Source organism: Equus caballus, chromosome 16, assembly GCF_041296265.1.
Source record: "Equus caballus isolate H_3958 breed thoroughbred chromosome 16, TB-T2T, whole genome shotgun sequence".
NCBI classification, from domain to species: domain Eukaryota; kingdom Metazoa; phylum Chordata; class Mammalia; order Perissodactyla; family Equidae; genus Equus; species Equus caballus.
In genome coordinates this window covers 62,018,080-62,041,972 of record NC_091699.1, presented here as the reverse complement: position 1 = coordinate 62,041,972, position 23,893 = coordinate 62,018,080, and the positions used below count along the sequence as shown (strand labels likewise).

Here is a 23,893-nt window from a genome sequence, read left to right as displayed (position 1 = left end):
TGTTTTCTTTCTAGTGATGAACTATTTCTACTTCCAGACATTGAGGGGATATAAGAAGGGGTCTTCAATAATGTCGATAAAATGATAATAATCATAGCAGTAGCAGCTAACATCAAGTATATACTGTCTGCCCGGCAACCTGTCAAGTATTCATTTAATTTCCATAGTAACCCTTTGGGGTAAGTAGTATTACTTTTTTTTAGATGTGAAGACTGAGGCTTGGAGTTGTTGAATAAATGCCTCAAAGCCACACAGATAATAAATATTGCAGTTAGAATTCAAACTTTGGCAATCAGGTGTTATGGACTGCATGTTTGTGTCCCCCCCCCGCCCCCAAATTCATTTGTTGAAACTCTAATCCCCAATGTGACGGTATTTGAAGATGGAGCCTTTGGGAGGTACTCAGATCATGAAGGTGGAGTCCTCGTGATGGGATTAGTGCCATTATAAGAGGAGATACAAGAAAGTTACTTCTCTCTCCGCTCTCCACCGTGTGAGGATACACCAAGAAGATGGCCATCTGCAAAGTAAGAAGACGGCCCTTACCAGCTACTGAATCTGCCAACATATTGACGTTGGGCTTTCCAGCCTTCAGACCTGTGAGGAATAAACATTTGTTGTTTAAGCCACTCAATCTGTGATATTTTTGTTCGAAGCAGCCTGAGCAGACTAAGACATCAGGATTCCAGACATTCTTATCCACTGGACTAAACTGCCTCAAATTAGTAAACAGATTTAAAACAATATGTGTGGTAAAATCCCATTTTTGTATATAATAAGCGGCTCTGCAATGTAGAATTTTAAATTTTTTTTAGCAGAGAAACTGCCATTTAAAATTGACAGCTGCATCTGTTAGTGGAACTTCCCCAATAGCCCGTTGTTCTGGAAGCGGGATTCCTTTTAATTAGGTAGTTGTAAGGCAAGCAGTGGAAGGGTGTAGCTGGACACTTTGGGAGTTGCCAATGCTGCTCTTATCATCACATCCATGTATAAGCAGTTTGAAGGTTGCTGGGAGAAAGCAAATTTTCCCAAAGACTAAGGAGCCTCTGGGAAGGAAGTTACTGAGACCCTGACCACTTTCTTCAGGAGGGTCAGTATTATTACATCATGACTGATGCACCGAAGTGGCCCTGACCTGAGATGACAGCAAAACACACCAGGGCTTACCCAGGAGAAATTCACCACGAAGGAAAAGGGATCCTGGACTGCTTACCTGGGCTTAACATTGCTGACTGGGGAGGACAGGTTTCTAGCTCAGTCTTTATAAATCTCACTCTAGCATCACAGGCGTCCCAGGAAAAAAGAGCCCTTGGTGTTTGTAATGCTGAAACTGCAGGCCATCAGAGCACTTAAGTTTTAATAGCTCCATCTTGTGAACAGTCTTGATATAGCAGATCTGTTTCAACAGTGACACCTTGTGGGGCGCAGGTAGGAGAGATGGGGTCTGTGAGGACTACAGCAGTTTTCCATTCTTTCATTTTTCATTTTTCCAGCTTTATTGAAGTATAATTGACAAATAAAATTGTAATATATTTAAAGTGGACAATGTGACATACATATACATTGTGAAAGGATTCCCGCCATCGAGTTTACACATTCATCACCTTTTCTGTATGTGCATGAAAACACAAGTTCTACTGTCTTAGCAAATTTTAATTATACAATACAGTTTTTTCAACTATAGTCACCAAGTTATCATTAGATTCTCAGACCTTATTCATCTTACAACTGAAAGTTTGTACCCTTTACCAACCTCTCCCTATTTCCCTTACCCCGCAGCCCCTGGCAACCACCATTCTACTGTTTCTACGAGGTTGATTATTTTCCCCCGCAGATTCCACATACAAGTGACACCATGCGGTATTTGTCTTTCTCTGTTGCTCATTTCACTTAGCATAATGCTCTCCAGGTTCATCCATGTTGTTGCAAATTGGTAGGATTACCTTCTTTTTTATGATGAATAACATTCCAGAGAGTGTGTGTGTGTAGCCCACAATTTCTTTCTCCATTCCTCAGTCCACAGACACTTACAAGTTGCAATGAACATAGGAGAGCAGTGAACGTAGTAGTACAGATACCTCTTTGAGATAATGATTTCATTTACTTTGGATATATATCCAGAAGTAGGATAGCTGGATCATACGGTAGTTCTAAGTTTAATTTTTTGAGGAAACTCCATACTGTTTTCCAAAGTGGCTGTACCAATTTACATTTCCACCAACAGTGTACGAGGGTTTCCTTTTCTCCACTTCCTTACTAGCATTTCATATTGCTTATGTTTTTGATAATAGCCATTCTGACAGGTGTGAGGTGATATCTCACGGTGGTTTTGATTTTCATTTTCCTGATGATTAGTGAGCACTTTTTCCTGTACCATTTGTATTTCTTCTTTGGAAAAATATCTATTCAGGTCCTTTTGCCCATTTTTAAATTGGTTTTTTTCTTGTGTGTGAATTGTATGAGTTCCTCATACATTTTGGATATTAACCCCTTATTGGATATGTGATTAGCAAATATTTTCTCCCACTTCCTAGGTTGCCTTTTCATTTTGTTGATGGTTTCTCTGCTGTGCAGAAACTTTTTTAGTTTGATGTAGTCCCATTTGTTTATTTTTGCTTTCGTTGCCTTTTCTCTTGGTGTCAAATCCAAAAAATCATTGCTAAGCCCAATGTCAAGGAGCTTACCCCCATGTCTCCTTCTAGGAGTTTCATGGTTTCAGGTCTCAGATTCAAGTCTTTAATCCATTTTGAGTTGATGTTTGTGTGTAGTATAAGATAGGGGTCCAATTTCATTCTTTTGCAGGTGGATATAAAATTTTCCCAACCCCATTTATTGAAGAGATTATCCTTTCTCCATTGTATATTCTTGACTTCTGTGTCAACAATTAATTGACTATAGGGGTTGGCCTTGTGGCTTAGTAGTTAAGTTCAGTGTGCTCTGCTTCAGCAGCCCAGGTTTGGTTCCTGGGCACGGACCTACAGCACTTGTCAGTGGCCATGCTGCAGCGGTGACCCACATACAAAATAGAGTAAGACTGGCAACGGTGTTAGCTCAGGGCAAATCTTCCTCAGGAAAAAAAATTAAGTGACTATATATGCATGGGTTTATTTCTGGACTCTCTATTTTGTTCCACTGATCTATATATCTGTTTTTATGCCAACACCACACTGTTTTGATTACTATAGCTTTGTAACATAGTTTGAAATCAGGAAGAGTGATGCCTCCAGCTTTGTTCTTTCTCCAGATTGTTTTGGCTATTTTGGGTCTTTTGTAGTTCCATATGAATTTTGGCATTTAAAAAAAATTTCTGTGATAAATGCTGTTGCAATTTTGATAGGGATTGCATTGAATCTATAGATGGCTCTGGGTACTATGGACATTTTAACAATCCATGTACACTTTTAACAATCCATGGATACTTTTCCAATCCATGAACACAAGATATCTTTCCATTTTTGCATTTTCTTCAATTTCTTTCATCAATGTTTTATAGTTTTCGGTATACAGATCTTTCACCCCCTTGGTTAAATTTATTCCTATTTTATTGTTTTTGATGTTAGTGTAAATGGGATTGTTTTCTTAAATTCTCTTTGATAGTTCACTGTTAATGTATAGAAATGCAACTGACTCTTGTATATTTGATTTTGTATGTTGCAACTTTACTAATTCATGCATCTTTCATTCTTAAAGCCAGTTATAAGCAAGATTGATCCTATGGATCCTCTTTCTGAGTCTACCATGGAAGGACACCAACATACAGTACATATGAGGTACCGTGTATACATGTTTAATATATATATAGATATAGATATCTAGAGCACCAGATACTCCCAGATGGTCTCCCATCCAAGCACCAACCAGGTCCAACCCTGCCTATCTTCTGAGATCAGGCACATTCTGGGTGGTATGGGCGTAGACACACCTGTTTAATTTGAATGTTAAAAACAGACATATACACCAAAAGACAAATGACAAAATGGTAATGTAAAATATATGACAAAAGAATGATTTTCTAAATAAACAAAGAGCACTCAGGTGTCAATAAGGAAAGACATGGGTAATCCAATAGAAAAAGGGCAAAAGAATAAAAATAAGTAGTTAACAATAAAAAGAAATATAAATAACACTTAAAAAGAGTTCTGACTTCATTCATAATTAATTTTTTTAATTAAACATGAAGATTAAAAGCATAGTGAGATGCTACTTTTCATCTAACACGTTAATAAATATTAAAAAGTAGGATACAATTCAATGTTAGTGAAGGTGGGAAGAAACTCTCACAAATTGTTAGTGGAAGTAAACATTAGTGCAAAACTTTGGAAGGTAATTTAGTAACATATATCCAAATTTAAAATACACATACACTGTAATCCATAAATTCCACTAAGAATTTAGTAGTGTTTTTCAATTATTTTTTGTTTATATATTATTTAAGATACATTCATTTGCAAGTAACAGGAAAATCCAACTCAAACAGGTTCAAACAACAATGCAGATTTAATGGGCCATGGACCTAGATCCCAGAAACAGGGTGGGTATCAGCTCTGGTTTGATTCGGCATCTCAGTGATATCATTGGTGACCCAGTTTCCTTCTAGCTCTCCTCTCTGACTTCTGGCATGTTAGTTTCATCCAAAGGCTAATTCCTCATCAAGGTCACAAGACGGTTGCCAACAGCTCCCAAGGTACAGTTGACATATGCATTCTTTTTAAAGATTTTATTTCCCTTTTTCTCCCCAAAGCCCCGCAGTACATAGTTGTGTATTTTTAGCTGTGGGTCCTTCTAGTTGTGGCATGTGGGACACCACCTCAGCATGGCCTGATGAGCAGTGCCATGTCCACACCCAGGATCTGAACCCGCAAAACCCTGGGCTGCGGAACTTAACCACTCAGGCACGGGGCCGGCCCCGACATATGCATTCTTTATGGCTGCAAGGCACCTTTGAAAACCTTTCCTACAGGAAGTTCTCCATTTTATGAGTCCTTACTTCACGAACGTAGAATCCAGAAATTCTGTTTCCCAGTCTACCTTGCAGCTCTGCCAATACAAACATTCAAACTTTGTGACATGAAGATGCAAGAACCATGCAGAAATCCTTCTGGGAAGGGTGGCAGCACTATCTCCAGAGGCTGCAGTTGCAGAGGTTCTGGCAGAAGCCTGCTGGGACCAGCACCCTTTGCCAGTGGGGTATCTGTGCTCAGTGGGCTGGCAGTGGTATTTTCTCTGGAGCAGTTCTGCAATAGGATACATTCTCCTGTGTGGCCCTGAAACCTGATTCTCTGGCCTTTCCAGAGATTCTGTGAACACCCTGATATCCTTTTAACATATTTAAAATTAAAATTTTTTATTTTATTAAATCTTATCATTTTTTACTTTTTTATTTGTTGGGGAGGAAGATTGGCCCTGAGCTAACATCTGTTGCCAATCTTCCTCTTTTTGCTTGAGGAAGACTGTTGCTAACATCTGTGCCCATCTTCTTCTATTTTGTATGCGGGACGCTGCAACAGCATGACTTGATGAGTGGTGTGTAGGTCCATGCCCAGGATCTGAACCTGTGAACCACAGGCTGCCAAAGAGTGCACAAATTTACCCACAACATCACTGGGCTGGCCGCTATCATTTTTAATTTAATTTAATTTAATTAATTTAAGTTAAATTATATTGTTTTGTATAAAATTTTATTATTAAAATTAAAAAATTGAATAAACTACCCACAGTTCATTTCTAGTGTGTGCAAGTAAGAACTCTGACATACAGAGATGTATTTCTTCATCATATTTAGGGAAAGTAAGGTTACATTCAGAAATTCTCTCAAAAGAACAACAAAGTTTCCTTCTCTGAGACCTCTGGCAAACTTCTTCTATATTTCAACAGTCAGAATTGGGTCATTTTTTTTTTTTTTTGGAACTACTAATGCTTGAGAATGAGATTACACTAATAATGTAAGGCCTGACCTACATCCTTATCCCTTAGGCTTAAGACAAAGGACAAAGAGGGAGAGGTGAGGGTACCCAGGTGAAGATCAGGACAGAGAAGGATCATTGAGTGAAGGTATATGGGAGGGAGGAGGACCTTAATGTCTAACAGACAGAATGACTTATCTTAAATCCCTTAGCTGTACTGCCAACTTGTTCTTAATATCTGTATTCCTCTTTGGTGTCTCAGCTCTGCATGAACCACTGATCATGTTGCTGATGGTCACCACCTGGAACCTCTGGACACAGTCACCAGGATAGGGTGTAGGTTCCTTACCATGGAGTCAGCAGACGTGTGAATGTGGGGCCAATCACATTTTTTGCTTTCTTGTTCCTTTATTCTCCCTTTAATGACAATTGAGGCAATAAAAAGAATGACAGTGACTTCTCCTGAGTTTAATGAAAAAGTCCTCAAGAAATTCAACTCTTGTTGTACTCCAGTTCCTAATTTTTCTCCCCTATTCTTAGGTACCAATCTCTCTGCAACAATGCTTCCTTCTCACCTCTCAAAGCAAGCCTTCATTCATTCTTTGGAACAACCCACCCTTCCAAATGGATTACACTATATCTCCAGCAGTATATTCCTCAAAATTTGAAGGCTGTTCTGAATACTACACTTCTCAAGAGTGAGTCTCACCCTTGGTACTATTGACATTTTGGGCTGGATAAGTTTTTGTTGTGGGGGACTGTCTTGTGCATTGCAGGTAGTATCCCTGGTCTCTACCCCCTACATCCCAGTAGCATTCCATCCCCTCCCCAAGTTGTGACAACCAAAAATGTCCCCAGACATTGCTAAATGTCCTCTGGGGGGCAGAACTATCTCTATTTGAGAACAATTAGGTTAGACGAATATCCTGGGGGAGGGTGTGGTGGGTAATGTCAGTGGAGTCCTCATATAGTCCAAGTTAGGGTGGGGAACTTTGACTATCCAGGTCCCAGAAAAAGTACCAGGTAGGTGAAGGAACTAACTTCTACTGTGACTTGTAGATGAGTCTCTTTGTTCTTCTAAAGGCCTTGCAGGTGACTGTTGAATCACCATCTCCCAAATACAAATATCAACTTTCATAGAGTACAGCCTAACCACAAGGTGGAAGAAACATACTTTCTCATCTTTCTTATAATATGCAAGGCCACATCTCTCATAATGAGGTTAGTATTACACACTATTATTTAGAGCAGACCTAATCAGATTTGAAATTATTACTTGGAAATTTAATCTTGTAGTTTCTTTTTCTGTGATGGTAGTTGCTGTGTTGTTTGGTGCATAGATATTTTGAGCTATCTGATACATAGTTATTTAAAACTTTTAGTTTTGGTGGCCAGGCCCATGGCCGAGTGGTTAAGTTTGTGTGCTCTGCTTTGGCGGCCCAGGGTTTCACAGGTTCAGATCCTGGGTGTGGACCTAGCATTGCTCAAGCCATGCTGAGGCAGCGTCCCACATAGCAGAGTCAGAAGGACCTACAACTAGAATATACCACTATGTACTGGGGGTCTTTGGGGAGAAGAAAGAAAAAAAAAAGTGGCAACAGATGTTAGCTCAGGGGCCAATCTTTTTTAAAAAATTAATTAATTAATTTTTTTGGTGAGAAAGATTGGCCCCTGAGCTAACATCTGTTGCCAATCCTCTTCTTTTTGCTTGAAGAAGATGGTCCCTGAGCTAACATCCGTGCCAATCTTCCTCTACTTTGTATGTGGGATGCCGCCCCCGTATGGTTTGATGAGTGGTGTGTAGGTCTGCACCCGGGATCCAAACTTGCAAACCCAGGGTTGCCAAAGCAAAGTGTGTGAATTAACCATTACACCACCAGGTAGACCTTCCAGGAGCCAATCTTTAAGGAAAAAAAAATTAAAACTTTTAATTGTAGCCTTTAGTTACAATTTTTTTTTCTGGATAATTTTAACCTTTAGCATTATGAAATGTCCTCAAACATATTTAAGTCTTTTGGGCTTGAATTGTCTGATATCAAGATAACAAACTCTGCATTCTTATTGTTTCCATTTGCCTTGTATATCTCTGTCGATTCCTTTCTATTTGTCCTTTCTGAATCACTTTGTTCAGGTGTATTGCTTGTATGTACCATAATGTTGCTGTATCAGTTAGCTTTTGTTGCATAACCAACCACACCAAAATTTAGTGGCTTAAAACAAGAGCCATTTATTTAGCTCATGATTCTGTGGGTTGGCTGAGCATTTGTGGTATAGGCTGGCTCAGCTGATCTGATGGGCTTGTTCATGTGTGTGGTGTCAGCTGAGGGGCTGGCTGGTAACTGGATCTAAGGTAGCCTTGTTCACATGTTTGACAATCAGTAGATTGTTGGCTTGGGCTAGGGGAATGGCTGGGCCATGTATCTTTCATAATCCAGCAGGCTAGGCTGCACACACAGAGGTCCTAGGGTTTCAAGTGCAGCAAGAAGGAGCAAGTCCTGATAACTTAAGTGTCTGCTTGCCTCACAATTGCTTATGCCCCATTGGCCAAAGCAACTCACATCAACAACCCAGACTTAAGGGGTGGAGAAACAGATCCACCTCTCACTGAGAGGATCTGCAGTATCACATTGCAAAATCCTAGATGAAGGGAGGGGAAGAATTTGTGGCTAATTTTATAATATACCGCATTTGGGTTTTCTTTTGTGTCAGTCTAAAACTCTTTTTCTTTCAATGGTTGATTTAAACCCAATTATGTTTATTAGATGATTGTTGTGTTTGATCTCAATTTTGTCATATCATTCTGTGCTATATTTATTGAATGTATTGTTATTCTTACTGTTTTTCTCCATCTGGTCTATTTGCTCTTTTTAATTTTCTCTTGGTGTCTAGGAAAGTTTATATTTTTGTTTTAATAGTTACCTTTACACTAATGACTTTTTCTTAATTATTTGGTCCTCCTTTTTCTTACTTCCTTCTGCTATTTGATTTGTTAGCTTTAAACAACATTCATTGATATCATTTAAATAATATCTTTTGACTCCCCTCTATCCTATTTACTAATCAAGTTACTTATTCTACTCTTCCTTTCTGATGTTTGCAATGTACTCTGAAATGGATCCAAAAAGTAAAACATTAATGGATGGAGGGATAGGAGGATGATTAGACAGATGTGTGATAAAGATAGAAATGTGTGCTAATAAAATGTTAATGTTAGAATCTAGATGGTGGGTGTGTAGGTGTTCGCTGTAAAATTCTATGCTGTGATTGAAATTTTAAAAATTAAAATGTTTGGGGAAGAAGAACATAGGAGCCAGCCTGAAGGTGCTTCCATTGCCAACTCTTGGACAAAATAGAGCATCAAAATAAATAATGATAATAATGAATATAATCTACTGAATAAAATAAAAAACTCCTGAGTCTATGCAGATATAAATATGTAAGTGAATGAATAAAAAAATAAATGGGAGAGAAAGGAAAACTCTTTCTTATAGAATAATGCCAACTAATAAACATAGGAGGAATGATGGATAAGAAAATTACCATTTTGCAACCATCATAAAAATAACAGATTCAGGCAAGAATCATCAAAGGATGCAAACACTACTGTAAAAAGTTTAATGAGGAATAATATATTTATATAGTCTCAAAGTATATTCCCATAAATTACCTGTTAATTACAAAGAGAAAATGGTAATTTTTCAAGAAGAAACCTGGTAGACATCACCTTAAAATATTTATTGTTTATTATGACTGTAAATTTTGTTAACAGCATACCAAGATATGTACTATGATTTTATTTCCTTACTTGCTTAGCCTTTTTTTTAATCTTAGTGTCACGTTCTTTTCTTCTTCCTTATAATAATTCTTACTTTCTTCTGAAAGCTCTAATCTCTCCGATCTTTCCTTTTTTCTCTGTGGGATCTTCCTTCCGGAGCCCTTCATGCTCCTGCTTTGATCTGGGCTGACTGCTCTTTAGGCCTGCTACACAGCTGACATTTTAGGACTTCCCTGAACTGCTCTCCTAGACGTCCTCCTGTGAATTATCTCTATGAGAGCGCAATCAAGACCTCTGTAAACATCTACCATAGTTTGATAGGTTGGTTACAGAATTCTCTTGATATAAATCTTGCTTGGCACACAGTGGAAGCTCAAGAGGTATTTGCTGAATAACTTAGTATGGTCATCTAAATGTCATTGGTACTTTCCTCTGTACCATGAATTTAGAGTTTGGTTTTTAATATGTGGTCAGAAATATTAAGTAAAGATAAATAAAATGACATACATTCTGTGTATATGCATAATTTTCTTACAAGGAAACTCAAGTATGTTTAATATGAAGATACCCTAATGAACATTTACTTACTGCTCCCTGAATCTGAAAGAGAGAGCTAACGTTTGCCTGAGGGAACAGACTAAAGAAACATTCTTATGTACGTATAAAAGCAAATTAACAACAAAAGTCGAGTGAGAGGGTGAGGGTATGCCTCTTTCAACTTGAAATACTTAAACAAATATTGGATTTCAGTGAAAATAGGAGTCTTGAAACATGCCCTCAATGTTGAGATACTCACAAGATAATTTTCAGCTCTTGGCAGAAATGTTTATGCGTACTCTATAAAGCAATTTTTCTTCCTGCTGAAGAAAATTTGCCCCAAGCTAACATCTGTGCCAATCATCCTCTATTTTGTATGCGGGTCACTGCCACAGCATGGCCGCTGACCAGTGGTGTAGGTCCTCACCCAGGAATCAAACCCAGGCTGCTGAAGTGGAATGTGTCGAACTTGACCACTAGCCCACGGGGCCGACCCTCTATAAAAGCAGTTTTTTCAAAATAATGCCGATATTTATTCTCAGAAGTTACCTTACCCAAGTAAAATGACTTTCCTTTAGGGGCTGGCACTGTGGCATAGTGGTTAAGTTCGCCTGCTCTGCTTCAGCGGCCCAGGGTTTGCCATGTTGGATCCTGGGCATGGACTTATGCACTGCTTATGAAGCCATGCTGCGGCAGGCGTCCCACATATAAAGTGGAGGAAGATGGGTATAGATGTTAGCTCAGGGCTGACCTTCCTCAGCAAAAAGAAGAAGACTGGCACCTGATGTTAGCTCAGGGCTAATCTTCCTCAAAAAAAAAAAAAAAAGACTCTTGTTTAAAAGAGACACTGGTGGCAAAGGGCAACAGTTATTTAAATAGCTTTGAATGGTATTAGAGAACTGGGAACTGATGAAAATAGGATCAGCAGTACATGGGATGAAAATGGGCTTACACAGAGAGTAATTCTAAATAAAAGGATAAATTTCCCCATTTCTCTTTAAAATTTTGATGCCATGTGGACAAACTTTACACACCCATATGTGAAAAATGGATAATTTTCTCTTCTTGTTTTCAGTTTTTGTTTTATTTTTTCAAAAGTTAAATCTGCAAATAGATTAGGGAGGCAAATAGTTTGCTATTACATGCTGCAAAAAGCCCAGCGCCCCTGCCCTATACCATTCTTCTCTTTCCATTCCTTACACAGGATGTGTCTCCCCAGGTGACATGGAGTACCATCCTTGATGTTCTTGATTTCATCAAGTCTATTTGAGTTTTTCTACTCCATACCTCTTTCTCTCTAGGTGCTCCCCTGCCCCCTACCCTCCCAACACTCTAGGTTTACCCTGAGTGTGGAGTAAGGAAGTGAGGACAGTCTCATTTACCTTTTGCCCTTCACTTTCTCTCTCTCAGACTCTGCCTCTCAGCACTCAAAGAGCTTTCTCTTTCTCGCATTGCAGGAAATTTCCTTATATCAAATCTTTGTCCTATTTACTTTCTTATTCATTGTAAAAACTCTTTACTACAGTCTTCTGTGCTTGGTTTTATAAGCCTCTTTTCTCAACAAAGCTTGGCTCCTCCAAAAATCACAAGGGCTTACTTTCAGACTGTTGTCTCAACGTGGACTTGAAAAATTCTGTTTTGAAACTCAAAGCTGTTTTCAGCAGGGTTCTGTCCTTCCAAAGAGGCAATTATTTCCATTGGTTCAATCAGTGGGAGTAATGATGGGCCCACCGGAAGTAGGAATTATCAGGGAGGGAAATCTATTGATTTAATATCCCCCAAAGTATTACTCTGAGAATATACTCTAAGAACATATTTTATAGAGTTTCATTACACAGATGGAAGATCAATGTTTCCATAAGCAAGTCTGGAAGCATTGAAACTTATCCTTGGAATGCATCGTTAGTGTTTCCTAATATGCAGTTCTCCCTTCCTTCCTTGTGGCATACAGAAGACCAACCCTCCCAGATCCACTGCAGTTTCATGGGGCCAAGTGAGAGGTTCTGGCCAGTGAAATGTGAGCGGAAGCGAGAGGGGTGAGGCAGTGAAAAGCTCCTATGTGGTGCTATAGATCCCCTCTTCTCCTTTGAAAGTGGAGTCTCATGTTGAGATGGCTGAGCTACAAGATCAAAGTAGTCCGGATTACTGAGACACTGCTTGGTGGACAGATACCCTGGACTGTGGTCTGTCCCATATTAGACTTTGTGTGAGCAAGGAACAAACGTTTATTATGTTAAGACACTGAGATTTTGAAATTGTTTATTATCAGAGCACGAGCTAGCCTACTGTAATAAATGATCCTTCTTTGGCCACTGGCTTATTGCCTAATTGATGATTATGTAGAAATATATATATTTTTTTCACAAGCAGCAAAACTTATTTACTCATTTGAAAATATTTACTGAGTGCCTGTGCCAAGTGCTGGAGATATAACAGTATACAAAACAAACACAATATTTTCCCTTATGGAGCTTATATTCTAGTGGGGAAGTCAGACAAAAATTAAATCAACAAACAAAATACTTGCTAGTTAGGAAAAGCGTTATGAAGGAAACAATGAAACAATGGCTGAATTAGACATTAACAAGTGGGCAATCTACTTTAGATGGTATAATGGAGAGGAGACATTTCAACTGAGATATGAACAAAAGGGGAAGGTATCCTAGGTCACATCAGGAAAGAAAGATCTAAGCGAGTTTGAGAAACTGAAATAGGACCAATGTGACTGTGCAGAAATAAATAAGGAACAAGTGGCAAAACATGAAGTTGAAGAGATAGGCAGAGATAGATCCCGCTATGGTAAGGAGTTTGGATTTTATTCTAAGTTCCACCAGATAGGATCACCTTAATCTCTCCTTGATCCATGCCACACAGTTACCCACATCTATGTTCATTTCCTACTTCCTTCCGTGTGCCTCAACAAATGACATATTCCTCATCTTTCTGACAGCCAATCCTTCCCCTTGTACCCTCTCTGCTCTGGTTACCCTTTCTCGCCTCTATTCATGCACTCTGCTCCTTTGGTTATCCTCAGCTCTTCTGAATCTTCATTCTCTCTCCAATGGATCAGTCTTGTCAACCAACCTACAAGACACTCCATTATTCTCTGTCTTAAAAAACACCTAATCTCATCTTCTATTTCCTGATAGCTTCTACTCTATTTCTATTTGTTTGCGTTCCTTTATTGTCCCTGGGGCTTAAAAATAATTTGTATGCTGACTGTTGATTCCCAGACAAGATCTCTTCTTGGAGCTGTAATATTATATACCCAATTGTCAGTTTATTGACTCCACTTGAATGCTTGGGTACAAACACTCTGCAGCCCCTGGCCCCATCAGTGGATTATCCATCAGTTTTCCTTATGTCAGTAAATGATTCTACCTACCGTTCAGATGTTCAGGCCCCAAAACTGGGAGTAATCTTGATCATTTGCTTTTCTTCACCTTCCTATCCTGTTTATCAGTAAATTCTTCAATTTTTAACTCAGAAATACATCAACTTGGCTCACTCCCGCTAATGTTAGCTTTCACGATCTCTTGCCTGGATTTCTGAAATGGTCTCATGATGTGCCTCCCTGCTTCCATCTTGCCTTCCTCTAATGCATTCCCTACTCAGCAGCCAGAGTGGCTATTTTATTTATTTTAACCTGGAATATTTTAATTAAAATAAATTTTACAAACTGGTAAAATAAACTTTTACAACAAAATTAGCATATATGCTTAAAAAGTCATACAAAAAAGATAGGCAAAAATAAAAAAATATATATACATAATATACATTTCCACTTCCAAAGATTACAACTGCTAACACCTTAGGGTGTACTAACACCTTAGGGTGTAATACTTCTAGAGCTTTTTTTGTAGTACATAAAAACACATATGTACATTTTGTAACCAAAATGAGATATCATCATAACATACATACTGTTCCGTGACTTGCTCTTTTCAGTAAATGACCTCTACCTTTTCAAGGCAATACTTTTTCATCTTGTACTCAGTCCATCTATATTCAGATTTCTTCAGTTCTCCTTAAGATGCATTTTATAGGTGGTCTGTTCAAACCAAGATTCAATCCAGGCTCTTAAGTCCCTTAAATTTCTTTTCATAGAGCAGTGGCTTTTTTCATAAGAATAAGTTGTTGAAGAGATGGGGTCAGTTATCTTGCAGAATGTTCTATTTTCTAGATGTTTGGTTACTTCCCATGGTATCATTTAGTTTGCTCCTCTATCCCCTGTATTTCTTATACATTGTGTAATAAATGCAAAGGTTTGATAGATTCAAGTTAAATATTTTTGCCTGGAGTATATCATAGATGATATTGTATACTTTATACTACATCCCATCAAGAGATACACTATCAGATTGACGCACAGGGGGCCTTCCTAAAACGTAAATTGTATCATGTCACTATTGCCTAACTGCCATTTATAGCTTCCTGTGTATATTTTACAATACAAATTCTTTAACTTGGCCTACAAGCTTCTCAATGATTTGATGCCTGCTTACTCTTCCAACTTTATTTCATTCCATTCTCTACTTTTCTATATTTCATTCCATTCTCTAGTTTTTAAGAGTAGAGAAAACTACTTAAGTTTTTTGCCACACTGTTTGCTTCAACTCCCTGAACGTGGTAAGTACTTGCCTCTTACGACCTTTGCACTCACTGCTCCTTGGTCTGCGAGGCTCTTCCTTGCCACTCTCCTAATGTCAAGCATCGTCTCAAACTGCAGGTTATTTTAAGTTCACCTTCTCAGAGAAACCTTCTCTAATTATCTTGTTTAAATTAGGTTCTTCCAAAGAATCTTAATATCCTACATGCTAGTCCCTGCGTCCTTACCTGACTGTAGCTTCACAACGGCAGGGACCTTGCCTACCAGGCTCAGTACTTGCACACAGCAGCGCGGTGAATGAACTACCATAGGTCACAATAACCCTGAGGCTGCAAGCTCTTACGTTGCCGCAAACTCTCGCAGGTGGCAGTAAGAGGAGTCCTTCACCGAGAAGTCGTTCGAGTGGAGGAATAGTTACTTTTACATGAAAGCGCCCTGTCCACCCGCCGCGGCAGCAGGCGGGGAAGAGATACCCACACGCAGAGAAAGCCGACACCTTATCACACGGCGCAGGCAGTGCTGGGCCCAGGTAAGCGGCGCCGCCCCCTTGACTCGCTCACGTGACCGCGGGCTGCGCCTGCGCGGGAGCTCCCGGAAGTGGCCGGACCCGAAGCGCAGGCCCAGCGCTTGTCCGTCAGCCCGTCGGTCCGCCAGTCCGCCAGCCAGGTACCCAGCGCGCCTCGGTTCTCGTCGCCGTCCCGCGGTCTCTGTGGCCTGAACGGCGGTCGAGCAGCTCGCCATGGCGTCGTTCATCTCGGTCCAGCTGAAAAAGACCTCGGAGGTGGACCTGGCCAAGCCGCTGGTGAAGTTCATCCAGCAGACGTACCCGAATGGCGGGGAGGAGCAGGCCCAGTACTGCCGCGCGGCGGAGGAGCTCAGCAAGCTGCGCCGCGCCGCCCTCGGCCGCCCGCTGGACAAGCACGAGGGCGCGCTCGAGACGCTGCTGAGGTGGGCCTGGGGCTGCGCGGGGAGGTTGTCCGCAGCCTGCCGCCCTCCTTCCCTCCTCCACCGTTCCTTCCTCTCCCTCCCACCCACGGCCCCTGCCCCGGCCCCGGCCCGGCCGCCCCGCCCTGGCTTGGCCGGGCGCGTAGGTGTGGTCTGCATTCCTTCCTGGTGAGCAGAGCGGCCCGCAGGCCACCGCCGACCCTGCCCGCTCTTGCTGCCGGCCCTCCCCCAGCCCTCGGTCCGCCGCGGCTCGGTCGATCGGATACCTGGGAGGAAAGATCTGCCACGTACTTGATGTCTCCTGCCACGTTTACCCAGAACTAGTTTTCTTCACTTTTGGGGGGTCTGTAACTGAGACTCCCTTTCCCCCGTTTTTGGGGGAAATCACCGCAAAACTTTCTTGGTTAGATTTGGATTTCATAATACTAGTTGCTGGAGGGAAGTGGGAGAATTGGGACACTGAAACACGTCTGTTACTTATTACATTGTCCACTTGTAATGAGCCATCTTTCTAAGTTCATCATAATCAAGTGACATGGAAAATTCCAGCGGTTAGGAGCTACAATTATTTGAAATCAAGCTTGAGTGACATAATGGAACGTTCAAGATAGGTTGCTTAAAATCAGTTTGTTCCCAAGCAGGTATGCGCATGATGGAGTAAATCTGTTGTCTTAGCAAGTGCTTAGTGAGCTCATGCTGTATTTATTAAGAGCCCCTTTTGTGGTGCTTTCCAGTTAGGATGGCGGAACATTTTTATAGTTAAAAAATTCCTTTCACCTCCCTTATTAATGATCTCATTTCCTGTGTATATCATACTCATGTTTCACAGGAGAAACATAGCTGTTATAGGATGCAGGTAGGAGAAGCCCAGGTTAAACTAGTTTATTTGTTCTGATAACTGAAAAGTCTAGGAATATTGCTTCCTTAGCTTTAGGCCTCACTGGAGATCATCTGGCCTCCATGATGGTTCCCTCTTAGGCGAGCTTTGTTCCTGTATTGGGAGAGCTGGCCACTGGCAGCTCATGCCGTAGTTACAGTGGTTGGTAATAATCAGGATCTTACATAAGAGAGTGCTCTTCTCCTTAAGGCTGGCGAAAGTCCAGGGGAGGCTTCCGATTGGGTTGGCTTGTGCCCATTTATGATGATGGGAAATGGGCTAATTTAATTGCCCTTGTCTGAGTCTCTCTTCTGGTTTAACTCCTCCATCTTCCACGGATCAAAGCAATATTGCTGTGGACTGGGGAAGGGCTGGTTCCCCAAAAGGAGGATACTGAATAGATTGCTCAGAGAGATTATGACCCCTTTGTGTCAATTTTAAAGATAAGGCTCTTGGGTGGCAAAGATCGTTAGTTTGATACTTCTATAAGAATTTTTAAAGATAATTTAGGAGCACTTAGCCAGTCTTTAGAATCAACATACTTTAAAAAATCTCCAAAGCAGTTTTTATGTAGACATGAATAGTATTCAGTGAGGATTTTCCATATGTACTATTGAAAAAGCATGGATGTGTGGTATAACGAACACTATGATAATCTTGTTGAATTGATGAGGTTTGGTTCCAACCCTTAAGGAGCCTGGAGTCTTCAGAGAAAATTAGTGCATAGATTTCAGACTAACAGACAAGAGGGAATAGTGGGGTAGTGGTTCTGATAGGGTTCTGTTGTGAACTTTAAAACTTCATTGATTTGTTCATTCCTTTATTCTTTTCCCAGGCGTAAATGTGAGAACTGTTCTTAGGTACTAGAGCTGTTGCAGGGATAGTCTCTTTGAAACTAACCATATTTCTTTAATCACCTCTGTATTATCCTCTCCTAGTGCATTCATTCAACAACTACATTTTTTTCACTTGTTCTTCTAGTGGGGTTAGAGTAAACTAATAGATACTACAGCTGATTAAATTTTATAGTGGAAGTGTGTACACAAATTCCTTGGGTATATATGCTGTAAAAATGAAACAATTGTGAGATGTTCATTCAATCAAGCAGAATATCTTACTTTTTTTTTTTTTTAAAGATTTTATTTTTTCCTTTTTCTCCCCAAAGCCCCCCGGTACATAGTTGTATATTCTTCGTTGTGGGTCCTTCTAGTTGTGGCATGTGAGACGCTGCCTCGGCGTGGTCTGATGAGCAGTGCCATGTCCGCGCCCAGGATTCGAACCAACGAAACACAGGGTCGCCTGCAGTGGAGCACGCGAACTTAACCACTCGGCCACGGGGCCAGCCCCAGAATATCTTACTTTTAATAGTTATGTTTGGAGCTAGCCTTGATGGCCTAGTGGTTAAAGTTTGGCGTTCCTGCTGCTTTGGCAGCCCCGGGTTCATTTCCTGGTCAAGGAACCATGCCACTGTCTGTTAGTTGCCGTGCTGTGGTGGTGGCTCATATAGAAGACCTAGAATGACTTACAGCTACGTATACTACCATGCACTGGGGCTTTGGGGAGGAAAAAAGATTGTGTTTGGATAAGTGTGAAAACTGAACATTGATTTACATATTTTTAACTTGACGTTTAGGTAAAATTTTTGAAAAAGAGGATTTAAGCTAATTCTTAAAGAATAGAAGCTAGCTTGATAAGTACTGGTACACAGCTTCATGTATAGGTCCAGTGATGGACTTGACATTTTATTATTACTAACTTGTAGATGTTCTATTAAAATTTTTTTTTTTAAGATTTTTTGTTTAAAATTTTTCCTTCTCCCCAAAGTCCCCCAGTACATAGTTGTATATTTTCGTTGTGGGTCCTTCTAGTTGTGGCACATGGGACACCTCTTCAACATGGCTTGATGAGTGGTGATAGGTCCGTGCCCAGGATTTGAACCGGTGAAACCCTCGGCTGCTGAAGTGGAGCGCATGAACCCAACCACTCGGCCACAGGGCTGGCCCCTATTAAAATTTCTTAAAATACACATTTGTGTGTATGATATTGAGAATGAATGTCATCCTTTATAAAGTGACTTTAACTAAAAATTGATTTACAAGAGCCTTGGTAAATGGTGAGCTTTAGGGTGATCAGATGGGAACCCTGATGTGTTTTGGGGAGGAAAACTCCAGATAGCAGTGTCTGTGTCCTTTATGGTGATCAGTTTCTTTAGAGAGAAAGCTTCCAGCCTTCTTCCATGAGAAAGCCTGGTTGTCAGCTTTGTGAAATACGATTGGGCACAGGGAGGTTGGGGACCCACATAGTGGTGTATGCAGTCTTTTATATCATCTAGTTTTAGTGTGGCACCTGTATTATGATTGGATTCAGCTGCATATGGTAGATCTCAAATTATCAATGAGTTAAATTATGGTTTTATTCCTGTGTAAAAAGTTGGTAGATAGGTAATGCTGGTAGTCTAGGGCTGGTATCATGGTTCTGTGAAGTTCATCGGGCTCAGACTCCTTCCACCTATCTGCTCTATACAGTCCTTGTTCTCAGGGTCCATTTAGCAGTCCTACCCAAGGTTCAGACAGTGTGATGGAGGAAGGGAGAAAGGACGCAGAAGGCTCTACCTCCAGAATGTTTCCTGGAAACTGCCCCACAACACCCTGCTTATGTTATTGGCTGTTATGTATGTCCGCATCTCATGGAAGTATGGGATAGGAACAGGAATTTTTATTAAAGGCAGCCGTATACCCAGCTAAAATCTGGGGTTCCATAGAAAGAAGGAGGAGAGAGAATGATGTAGGCAATTAGCACCCCCAACTGTAGCCGCTCAGTCCCCATGCTCCCCACTTAGCTGTGCTTGATCCGCACCTTAGCTGTTCTTGATATCCCTAACATTTTCCTGAGAGTAAACCTGCCCTCAGAGTAGAGGAACTGTGGGCCTAAAGCTTTCTTTCAAAGATTTTCGTCCACGTTTGCTCTTCCCAGCCTCACGTTGCATTCTTGTCTTCAGTGGTACCTCATGCTTCTTAGTTCAGATCCTTTCTCCCTTCTCTGGTGTGATTTGGCTTATACTTTGTTAGCTCCCTTCCCTGTAGGCAGGTAGATTTTCAGCTTTCTCTTCTTCATTATTCACTTTTCACCTTTTAGAAAATTTCGGGAAAGCTCTGTAAGCTATTGTGCCCTTTCCCATTTTCTTTGTCCTTGTGCATTTACGTCTTTTTAATTTTTTTGTGTGTGTGTGAGGAAGATTGGCCCTGAGCTAACATCTGTTGCCAGTCTTCCTCTTTTTGCTTGAGGAAGATTGTCGCTGAGCTAATAACTGTGCTAATCTTCCTCTGTTTTATGTGGGGTGCCGCCAGAGCATGGCTTGATGAGCAGTGCTAGGTCAACACCCAGTATCCAAACCTATGAACCTCAGGCCGTCAAAGTGGAGCACGTGAACTTAACTGCTCTGCCACCAGGCTGGTCCCCTTAATTTTTTTATTCCTTTTTAGTGGGATTTTGGGAGGGAGCAGAAAAGGCTGTTTATTCACATCTCTTTGTTTAACTGGAAGAGGGTATCTGCATTTTCAGCTTTCCACAGTGGTGGTATCAGTTTTCATTCCCATCAGGAGGTATATGTGACTTTTTTCTGCCTACACATCCTTGCTAATACTCTCTGATTAATAATTTAAATTAATTGCTTTTTGCTAAACTGATGGATGAGACATGGTACCTTGTTTTAGATAGTATTGCCCTGACTTCTCTGAAGTCGAGCATCTTGTGTTTACTGGTCCTTTAGTTTCTTTTTCTGTGACTTGCTTGTTCTTTTTTTTGCCCATTTTCTAGGTTGCTTGGTTTTTCCTTACTGATTTTTGGGAGTTATTAACATTTTCTGTTTATCCTTTTTCCATTGTGTGTATTGCAGATAATCTTCACATCTGTTTCTTGTCTCTAATTGTGTTTATGGTATCTTTTTTTTTTTCTTGGTGAGGAAGATTGGCCCTGAGCTAACATCTGTTGCCAATTTTCCTCTTTTTGTCTGAGGAAGAATGGCTCTGAGCTAATGTCTGTGCCAATCCTCCTCTATTTTGTATGTGGAATGCCACCACAGCATGGCTTGATGAGCGGTGTGTAGGTCCATACCCGGGATCTGAACCTGTGAACCCTGGGCCACAAAGTGGAGCATATGAACTTAACCACTATGCCACCAGGCTGGCCCCAGTGTTTATGGTATCTTCTGTCACACAGAAGTCCTTGCAAACGTTTTATTCTCCTCATAAGTGGTAGTTATAATTTTTTTCTTACTCCTTTTTTTTTTCTTCTCCCCAAAGCCCCCCAGTACATAGTTGTATATTCTGGTTGTGAGTGCCTCTCGTTGTGCTATGTGGGACGCTGCCTCAGCATGGCCTAATGAGTGGTGCCCTGTCTGTGCCCAGGATCCAAACAGGTGAAACCCTGGGCCGCCAAAGTGGAGCGTGTGAACTTAACCACTTGGTCATGGGGCTGGCCCCAATTTTTTTCTTAGTCTTAGTGTTGTGCGTGTGTTATGTATGATTTTCCTCCTTGATGAGATTTGCTGAAGGTTTGGAGCCACCTTTTTCCTTTTTTAAAACCAAATCTGAGTTGTTTTGGTTTGTTTTCTGCTTTTGTCATTCACTTATTTTCTTTTTCTTCTTTCTGTCTTTTTATGTTGAATGATTATCTTTTCATATTTTTTGTTCTTCGAATACATTTATTTTAGTACTGTATGTTTTTTCTCAGCCTGCTTTGGGCTGCATCCAACTGGTTTTGATATGTAGTAGTCTCATTGACATTTTTTTAATTGTAATTTTAGTTTTGCTTTCTTTAACTTGAGTCATTTATATAAATTTCGTAAAATTTCTAAGTAGATTTATCACTCTTTTGTGGGTTAAATATTTAGTTTATTGCATTATAGTAGTATCTTTTTCATTTGTAAAATAAAGTTGATGGAACTAGTCTTGTAATTTCTGAAATTTTTTCAAGTACTAGTGTTTTACAGATCAGGAAAGAGAATATTGCTGTTCCGTTTTACTTCACAACTGTACTTTACATTCCGATTGTTGGTTTAGGGGTGAAGATATTGAGATAATAGTAGCACTAATGACGTTACCACAATTTGTTAATCAAGTAGTGTGGAGGATATAAAGGTATATAGTGCTTGGCCTTTGGTCTCAAGGAGTGTCTATAGTTGCCAGACCTTAATTTGGCTCAGTAATTTTATTCCGTATAGATGAATAAACATGAAAATTTAAAGGAAGATTAAAATCTGATTTGTTTTTCTGTGTTCTGACTTTTCTAATGTTTAGTAAGTAAAATAGCTTCTCAGGACTGTTTCATTCTGTGTACCTTAAAGAGAATCTTCTGTGAGAATCTTTTGCACACAGGAGGTTTAAGCCCATGCAGCTCACTTTGTGGCAGCATTAGACTAAGATCCTGCCCTCCTGACTCCCTGGCTAGTTACTTTCCACTGTACTCTGCTGCAACAGTGCTTCATTAATGATTCTGCATTTGAGAAAGCGAGTGAAGAAGTGTGAAAGTAAGGTTCAGGAAGGCTCTATTAACTCTGACCAGTGTCTGGCCTGTCTCTTTGAGATCTGTTGTTTCCCTTTCTGGCTGATGGTGGTTAGAATTGCGCGGCCCTAACTGCTGACTGGAGCTGTGTAGGTTATGCGAATTTGCATTGCAGTATCACTTTCGCTAATGTGGGTTGGTTGTTCTCCATTTCCACACCTTCCTCCTAAAAAGTTTTTTTTGAACTAGAATTTCTAATAAGAATTTGTCCTATACTTAGCTTTGGTATATTCAAAGAGATACATTCATTTCCTAGTTTTTTTCCCACGCTATTTTAAAAATTGAGTGATTAGATATTTGCTGTAAAGTGACTGAGTTTTATAAAATATTGGGGAACATATGAAGGTACTTCTGAATAGTTGCAAAATAATAATTTGTAGCTACCCTTTTATCCAACATGTACTATGTGTCCAGACACTATTTTAAGCATTTAGTATATATTGTATCACTTGTTCCTCATAAGTTAAATGAGGTATTGCCTTCACTTTAGGAAGGGTTTAGAGGTTGAGTAACTTGCACATAATCACACAGCTAAGAGTTAGTGGAGCTGGGGTTCAAACTCAGGGTTGTCTAACTTGAAAGCCTGAGCTCTGTGCACTATGGCATCATTCCTTTTAAGTATGTTTAGGATTTTATAGTTGATTAAAAAAATTCCACTTATTTCTAAAATAAAATCTTTGAAGATTCTTTGCAGCATCATTTCTCACAATGCACTTTTTTTTTTTGCCAACTCAGTGTAGCATACTGGCTTTCCATCTTCCTACTTGTAGAAAACTTGCAGCCTACGTCTACTTTGTAGGAGCTATATCCTGGGCTAGAATCTGCTGATATAGTAAAGCATATTTAAAGATGAAGAGAGGGGTGTGGTAGAGTCTCTCGTTTCTGCTCTTGTTCCCTCTCTAGAGAACTTTGATACCTGGGATCTCGGCTGAACTGTGAGGGCTCGTATATGGTGGAATTATATCGAAGGAGTACCTTGTATTTAGTGCTCTAGGAACAGCGTTTTGCCTGTGGTAACTGCAGTTAGCAGTGGCTACTCTCTTTTGAAAAACATAGTTGACCTCTTTGTTGGTGTTTACTCCGTATTAGATATTGTTGATTTCCAGTGACTGCCCTCTTGTACTTTTATTTCAGATTACACCACCTGTCCAAAGACAGCTTTTTTACTTTGAGGATTTCATCACATAGCTTCTAGTCATCTAAATATAGGACATAAATGCACTGTTTCCCCATGCAACTCAAGTTTTGAGAGTTGACCCCAACAGCTTTGGAGTGAAGAGAGTAGATATAAAAAATTTACTACATTCTGTTTAGCCTTTCTTTTTTTCCTGATCCATTTGCAGAGCGAGTAGCTGCGTCTCCTATTATTTCCTTTCTCGCTTACTGTAGAGGAGATTGGTGCGAACGGTTCGACTGTGGACCTTCCTTGCTTGCTTTAGAGCAGAGGTCGGCAAACTAAGGCCCGCCCAGCTGCCTGTTTTTGTATGGTCCACTGGCACCACTCTAGTGAATTAACACTGCAAGCCTTGGAGACGCCCTGAGGTGTTCGCCTCTGCTCCATCCTCCCCTTTATTCCCAGCACCTGCCTCCCTGGCTAGTGGCCATGCCTCAGTGCTACCCAGGGCTTGTTCTGGTGCCCCCTGCACATTGGTACTCCACTTGACAATGGCCTGACATTGAATGGT

General features: G+C 40.4%; 1 protein-coding gene across 2 annotated transcripts in view; it reads left to right on the top strand.

The window, feature by feature from the left end:
* Positions 1-15,183: 15,183 nt before the first annotated feature.
* PDCD6IP (programmed cell death 6 interacting protein) overlaps positions 15,184-23,893 on the top strand; it is a 70,310-nt gene continuing 61,600 nt past the window's right edge. Inside the window, exon 1 of one of the 2 annotated variants that reach the window (XM_001489975.6) lies at positions 15,184-15,772. In XM_001489975.6, the coding sequence (XP_001490025.1) occupies positions 15,564-15,772 (209 nt within the window). In that variant the 5' untranslated portion in view covers positions 15,184-15,563. The remainder of the gene's footprint in view (positions 15,773-23,893) is intronic. The other variant, XM_005600850.4, reaches the window with a different exon arrangement.